The 8,068-nt window shown below is 41.5% G+C and overlaps 1 protein-coding gene across 1 annotated transcript; it reads left to right on the top strand.

The window, feature by feature from the left end:
* The first annotated feature begins 3,470 nt into the window (after positions 1-3,470).
* Positions 3,471-7,339, top strand: LOC117442783 (zinc finger protein 574-like). Its single transcript, XM_034078733.2, has one exon. It carries the CDS (start codon positions 3,558-3,560, stop codon positions 4,467-4,469), a length of 912 nt encoding a protein of 303 aa, XP_033934624.1. The 5' UTR covers positions 3,471-3,557; the 3' UTR covers positions 4,470-7,339.
* Positions 7,340-8,068: the final 729 nt, after the last annotated feature.

Consider the following 8,068-nt stretch of genomic DNA (forward strand, 5'->3'; position numbering starts at 1 on the left):
GTAAGATGTTTAAAAGTTCATTAAACATATATGCTTAAATGCATTTCAAAGAAGTTGTGTTGGAGTTTGTGTTATTCTACATTTTGACACCAAGATTTTCTGATTTTACTGCAAATGTATATCGGTTCCAAATATCGGTTATCGGTCTCCTTGATTACTAATAATCGGTATCGGCCTTGAAAAAGCCATATCGGTCGATCCCTAATTTTCACACATCAAATATCACAGTAAAAACCCCCCTGGTGAATATCCAATGCTTCTATACCTTAATGTGTTCAATTTGGCCATGGTTTATGAATCGGTGTTTGTGTCTACATGGAGGTTACCCCTACTCTTCCACCAACCAATGCGTTTGTTTCAATTGTGAAAAGAGCATGAAGTTAGACATACGTATTTCTGCTTCAAAGTGCACCAGGGTAATGCATTTAATGTTATAATTAAATTAAAAAAAGTTTGGGTCATGCTCTCGATGAAGACCTGTTATTTTTTAGAAGTACCTTAAAAACGCCGGAAGACTTGGCTTCTCTCTTCAAAGTCTCCAACCCAACTCGACAGCTTGGCTAGTTGTCATGTTCACAGAGAGGGAATGTAAAACAGTGCCCTGCCTGTCAACAGCTGCTGCAAAGCGGGAGCTATGTTTGCGTGTCTATTTTCTATTCAAAGTTTACTAATACTAAACGTGTCACATTGCACCACTTGGGTCCCCAGAAATACTCCCAAGTGTGAACAGACCAACTGTTCTCGAGATGAATCATGTTCTCATTGAATACATTTCTTTAGTGTGCTATTTTTCAAAACATCCTTAACAGCATTTTTGTTTTTTTAAGTGTTTGGGCATAAATTATGCTTATCAATAAACAACTTTTATGAATGAACTCCAGGTTTGTCCCCACACAAAATACAGAGACACACACATTGAAAATCCAGTATATCACTACTTCCTGTATCAACAACCTGTCCCTAGTGGTGACGTACACACTGGGTGTTTCTCAATGTCGAGTAAAGCTGCTCCAGAGCCACTATTTCAAGCATACTACGTCATTGAGTCCCGCCGAAGGACTGTTCCAATGTCCAGCATACTTGGAAATCTACCGAGCCCGGCGTACTTCGTAGCAAGAAATTTCGAGGCTGCACATGTGTAGACTCCGCGGTCTTAAAATCCCCACAATGCTTTGCGCACACCAATTTCCCCAAATCTGTGGCGGAAAATGTAAGACGGGCCTCTCATATGAAGCACACTTGCTCGCCTGTTCCACTCTTCGTTTTCCGAATGCCAGGAAGTATTCTTGCCTCGCTTCTGAAGCAAGTGACTCGGAAGACATGTGCTACCAAGCAAGCGTACTCGAGAAACACCCACTGACCGAGCATGACCGCCTTATTCTGAACTTTAATATTCACAAAGATCAACATGAAAATGAATACAACAACCTTAAGACCGGGGCTACTTAATATATTTTCTCATCTGATTCATCAAAATGTCTTCACTACCAAACTTGAACAAATTCATTCGGACTATTTTTACAGTTTTAAAGCCTCTGTGATCTATCCTCATGCACAAACAACATGTTGTGTGTAAAGAGCAACAAGTGATAGGCAACTCTTCATTTCTCTGTGACAGAGAGGTTTTAGTGAAAGTTGAAGAGACGGAGACTGACTGACAAATAAACATGAACACTGTTTGTGTTGTTTCAGGAAAAAACCTGCCTCCGGTAAATTCCTATACATTTCAGTTAATTTTTTTCAAGCAAATCCTTTATTAATTTTAATCCAGTAAAGTCCGTTCAATGATTCCATGATCAGATTCACTTCATCCACACAATCAATTTGTTAAACCAGAATCTCAGCTATGTAAAACCGAATAATAAATGATTGACTTATTGATAATTATCATGATAACTACAGTTTTACAAAACATCATAGTGATGAGGCAACAGCACCAGTTAGAGTGCAAAGATAATAAATGCAATAATAGATATTATTTTCCCACACAATACATTTTTCAGACCTGCTATTTAACATCAAATAATCAATTATTTACTTATTGACTATGATCATAATGGTAATTAATATAATTTGAAATTGATATTTATGATAAAATACATTTAATAAAAATCTGAATATCTAATTTGTTAAATGATTTAGGCAACAACAATAACATTTAAACAAACAACAAAAATGTAGTGAGAATAATATACCTTTGATAAAAGAAGCTCGGGTGCTTTTTCTCTTAAGACCTATGCATTAAAAGAGAGATAACAAAATATAAATGCATCAATACAAATATTCAACAAATATTTAGAGCAAAGTTTACATTTTCAAGCAGAGAACATGTCAGTTCAGGTGAACAAGAATCCTCCTGAGCAGTGACAGCCTCCATGGCTAAACGGAAGGTGCCGGAAGAAAGTCCAATATCTACAGAACAACTCATGAGAACATGTTGAAGCACCGCCCATAATGTTTGATTGACAGCTGAACAATCGGCTCACAGCAACAATGAAGGTTACACGATGAGTTTAAGAAGTAGGAGAGTTCCTCCAATGACTTCAGGCTTTGTGAGTTCACACAACTCGGCAGTGGATCCATAACCAAGCCGAGGTCCAGCATGTAGCGTCATGCTCTCAGAGACGCTGTAGAAGGACAGAATACCTTTCGTCATTGGGAGGCGTGTGGTGCAGTGGATTGTGCGTTGGTGTTGGGATCAGGGGAGCACAGGTTCAAACCCCACTGCAGTCAGCATGTCGTTGTGTCCCTGAGACACTTCACCCCAAAGTGCTCCTGTGGGTCCACAGTATTGAGTATGTTAGTCGCTTTGGATAAAAGCGTCTAACAAGTAACATGTCGTGTAATTTCCTCTTCATGCACAATATCTACAGCATAGTTTTATGTGTTTCCTCATTTACAAAAGGAGCCTGCTCTAAATTTGAGAATAGTCGTCAGTTGTAAAATATTTCTAGTAAATTCAGGCTTCTGTAGCACACAGCTCCACACTGATGGTCGCAGTGGTGTAAGAAGTACTCAGATATTTTACTAAAGTAATACAGAAATACACCTGTTCTTGTTTATTACATTTCTTTATGCACGCTATTTTTCATAACATTTATAACAAGTTGTACTTCTAAAAAGGGTTGGGGAGGGGACATGTCCCTAAGCCCCAGACCCTGCTCCAAGTTCCACTCTCCACAGTCTGGTGAAACACTGAGCCCTGGGTCAGGCTGGCTGTCAGCAGGACAGAAGGGCGAGACCCCTCCCCTCGTAATGTAACTTCCTCATACCTGATGCCCTATGACACCTTTGCTGAGGTGGATATCTTTGGGAGGATCTAACCCAGACCCTGGTCCCTGAATCTGAGTTGATTCATAGTGTTCTGTTCATTTCTCCTCAGAGTAATGTTTGCTGAATGATTCTCTTTGATTTGTTTAACTCCACTCTCACTGTACCTGTCTTTCCGTCTGCAGCCGTGGAGCCCAGTGAGGACCCCGACCCGAGTGAAACTGTTCTTGACACCAACGTCCCCTGCTCTACCTCACAGCCCTCTCCCCCCCCCCACTGAGGCCACAATGAACCTGACCTACAGGCCCCGAGCTAAACGTAAAGCCCCCGCTCCTCTGGGCAACAGTTTGACAGTCAGCAGTGGGGGGGTCACAGTCCCTGAAGCCGCTTGCAGTGACTCAGGAGGAAGCCTAACCGATGGAGCTCTGAAGCCGGAGGTCCAGACCGATGAGGCTGCAGAGGAGGAGCTCCAGGCCCCTGGAGCCTCGGAGGAGCCCAGCCCCGAGCGCCTCAACAGCCTGGGCCTGGACCTGGCCTGGATGCAGGAGAGGGTCAGCCATCTTGGTGCAGCGTATGCAGTTGCACAGCTGGGTTTGGGGAACACGGACACCGGCCACCCCTCTGCCTCCTTCCCCTCTCAGGGAGGGGCAGACAGTCTGGATGGCCCTCCCACCATGCTCTTCACAAGTGGTACTCATGAAATGGCTGCTTTTGCTGCCTCTTTCGACATGGCAGCAGCAGCAGCCGCCACTGCTGCGACTGCACCACCTCCCCCACCTCCTCCCCCTACAGCACCCTCTGCCCCCTCCACCAGCCCGAGGCGGCCATACAGGAGCGGTGTAGCTGCTGCTGCTAAAGAGCCTGTGATGTGTGCTGTGTGCGGGCGCCTCTTCCCCAGCACAGCGGCCCTGGAGCAGCACCAGCGGGTGCACACCGGAGAGAGGCCCTACATCTGCCCCCACTGTGGGAAGGGCTTTGCACAGCCAAACAACCTGCGGGTCCACCTCCTCATCCACACCGGGGAGAGGCGTTACCGCTGTACGCTGTGCGGGAAGAGTTTCATCTCCTCCAGCCACCTGAAGAGGCACCGCACCGTGCACACGCAGGAGAAACCCTACTGCTGCTCGCGCTGCGGACAGTCCTTCAGCCAGATGTGTAGCGTCCGCAGACACCGGCAGCAGTCGCAGTGCGGCCTGTAGACCGCCGGAGGGGGGGCTGGCATCTGGAACTGACCCTCAGACAGTTTGTGCTCTTGAGTTTGTGTTCACATGGGAAATGTAGCATCTTATGTAAGCACAAACAAAGAAGCCAGCTGTATCCTGTGATACCATGGCACGTACAGTTGATATTTGTCCTAGATCATAGCAGTGAATTATGTTCTCAAGGCGGAGGAAAGGATTACCCTCGAAGCAATCTCCACCTTTTTCTTACTCTTACTGTGTTTCAAACTGAGAGAGGTCACTGAGTAGACTGTGAACGATTGCCTGATACAATGTTGGTAACACTTTATCTATCAATTAGTCATTACGTTTAGTTTTTGTCTACAAAGCTTACACACATAAACTAATCCAGGAGGATGATGAACATACACACACTTTGAGCACCTGACAACTCTATAGAACTGATGAGGATGACTTTTTCAATTGTCTGAGATACATTCAAAACGTATTAGGTGTTAGAAAAAAAACATCTATTATTGCCTTATTTTACTATGATTCTAAATGTTAAAAATTCAATATGAATTGTTTGGAAGACTGCTGTTTTTACACACGGCAAAGTGCAATATGAAAGGATGCTGAGGTGACTGGAAGAAAGGGGAGCCTGGTAGTTTAGTTAGCCTAGCTCAGTCGAAAAGGAAACCGTAATACATTGTATCAACTGTAAAGCTGTCTTAGTGGCATGTTGGAATGTATGTTGTCAACATATATATACTGTAGGTGAAAAGAAGAAATTGATTTAGCTAAACAATAACAGCGGCGGGCATTTCTTAGTTTTTGTTTGGAAAACTGTGTTGTCCTCAAAGACACAATTCGTGGTGCGCCACACACACAAAGACACAACACAAAATAACATTAACAAACATCCGACTTACTATAAGCCCTAGCTTGAGATGTATCGGTGACTTGTTAGTGAATAAGATTCAACATCAAAATAAGACAGCTTTGGAGGTGTTGGGAATAGATTTGAAAACTTCTGCTTCATGGAGCTTTTTCATACCTTCATCCCAGGGGTGTCAAACTCAATTTTATCACGGGCCAAATCAGCATTATGGTTGCACTCAAAGGGCCGGTTGTAACTTTAAGACTATATAAAAATACATATATAAATATTTAATATATAAAATAATGTATTATATTACATTATTGCCTCTGCATTGGATTATTATCGGATAGGGTAATAACTTCATAATTAACTACGTCTGAAAGAAGAAGTCTAGGGCAAATAATTGCAAGTCTCTTCAGTGAGAATGTTACAATGATTTAAAAAGAAATGACATTTTGAAATAAAAAGTAACTTTAAAAAAAAAATCTAATTCTGAGAAAAAAGTCTAATTTGAGATGCATTGTGGGACATGTAGTTCATGGGCAACATGCTTCTGTAAAGTAGCATGTAACCGTATAATAAACATATTATATTTTTTGCAAGCTCTTGTGGGGCCACATAAAATGAAGTCGCGGGCCGCATTTGGCCCCCGGGCCTTGAGTTTGACACCCCTGATCTAGAGAGTTTTTCATTTCTTGATCAGATGTTCTAATGCTTTCCCCAAACACCCTCACATAACTCACCCTCACACAACCCCTGACTAGAGGAGGTTTGCTCTGCTGCTCAAACGGCACGCTTGCAGATATATTGTTGCAGATTCCCCCCATGGAGCTCCAGCCCTCTCCTCTCACTCAGGCTGCTCCTCTGAGTGCAGTGTTCCAGTTACAAAGTACATTTAGTCAAGTAATATACTGAAGTAGTATTTGTACACATTTGTACTTGACTTGAGTATTTTCATTTATTGCATACATATACTTGTACATTTTGAAAATGTATTCATAAGTATAAAAAGTTAAAACACATGTGATGCAGTAATATATTTTTTAATATACACAGTATTTTAAAACGTATCCAAAATTGGCTCCACATGAACAAACCACAACAGTCAAATGATTTGACATGCATTTGCTAATGATCAAAAAGTAATCTTCTATAACGAGCCTTTCTGCATCAGAGTACTTGATGTGACTGATGATACTTCTGTATTTCTACTTAATTAGCCTTTTCAATTAAGGATCTTTACATGAAGTGGAGTATTTTATTGGTGTTGGCAGAAAGCAGAAAGCTTTTCAAGATCTGAACAAGGAATCCAAAGTCTCAAGTTGATAAGAAAAAGCTCCGTATTGCTTCCCTATGCGCTAGTCTTTGTGCTAAGCTAGGCTAACCCCGCCCTGGACCCATCTGTAACATCCACATCTTCTTTTTCTGGCTGTTGCTAAGAAACAAGTATAATCTGCAAAATATCTGACTCTTCTAATTAAGCACTTTAAATATTCCCCAAACAATCAGAGGCAGTGTTAATACCCTTTGTTTCCCATGATGTGTTGATCACATAGTCCACTGTCCCTTCTGAGTGGCAGCGTGTTGTTGAATGGTAAATGCACCTTCTTTTCTATGATTATGCTCATTTTTATGTCACATTGATTGTCAGTATTTATTTGCTGTGATTTTTTTAAGAATAGAAAGGAAAATGTCATGTACTGTTATCCAGAAGATTCTAGAATTGGGCAGTGAAATAAAAACGTTTTCATTTATTAGATACAAAGCCCAAAAGATGCAGGCTCTGCAAAACTTTAATTCTACTCTTTCAACTTTTCACAGGTTGATGCCGAGGTGTAACAGTCTTTTTTAATGTCAATCATCCTTTTTCTTATAAAAAAACAAAGAACAAAGGCCTGTACAAAGATGTAAAGTAAAACATACATATATATATATATATATCAGAGAGTCGTGTTTGTATGTGTAGGTGTTTCTATGTAAGCCTTTCAGTACTCTTTCAAGACATGGTTTGGTGTTTTCAAATGTATCGGTATCATTAAACATGTAACATGTTTGCAATGAACTTGGCTTTGCTGTGGTCTGATCTCGTTTAGAACAGGATTTCCTTGTATAAGTAAAACACAAGACACTCGTCATCACAGAGGTCACAATATCAATCGATCCAGCAGAGCAATAGCCTATAGGCAAAACACAGAAGATCAACAAAGATATGACATCAAATGAACTTACCAGAGCTGAAGCAGATGGTCAACTTCATTCATTTTCTTTCCGTTTTACAGATTTGAACCGCTATAAGCTGCTCTCTCTCGTCTCCTCCTCACATCTAAACTTTTCGCGGCACACGTAGGCTACTTACAGCCAATCAGCTCTCTCTCTGAATTATGAGATGACGTTTGGTGGGTATGGCAGCACAGTGCCCCTATGGTGATTATTTGTTGCCGCAAACATTGAATAGAAAAATACTCTTGGCATGCACAGTGTCGTTTTTACAGTACACGTTCATTTTGACAGAGAGAGGGGCTTGCCCCACATCGCTCAACATGGCTCAATAGGCACACTGTAGACACTAATTAGAAGAACGCAGACTAAAACAGCAATGTACAGACGAATCAGATGATTAAACTATAACAAATATATATATATTTTAAGTTACATGTATTTTTTGTTGCATATTTTGGGAATTATTATTTGCATTACTTTCTGCTGACACTAGGTGGGGCTGCCCCTAATGACGAGTCGCCACTGCTTACGACTG

The sequence above is a fragment of the Pseudochaenichthys georgianus genome, unplaced genomic scaffold (assembly GCF_902827115.2).
Source record: "Pseudochaenichthys georgianus unplaced genomic scaffold, fPseGeo1.2 scaffold_474_arrow_ctg1, whole genome shotgun sequence".
NCBI lineage: Eukaryota > Metazoa > Chordata > Actinopteri > Perciformes > Channichthyidae > Pseudochaenichthys > Pseudochaenichthys georgianus.

Bases quoted from the DNA above. Each gene is read 5' to 3' on its own strand.
- LOC117442783 (XM_034078733.2), top strand. From the start codon at position 3,558: ATGAACCTGACCTACAGGCCCCGAGCTAAACGTAAAGCCCCCGCTCCT.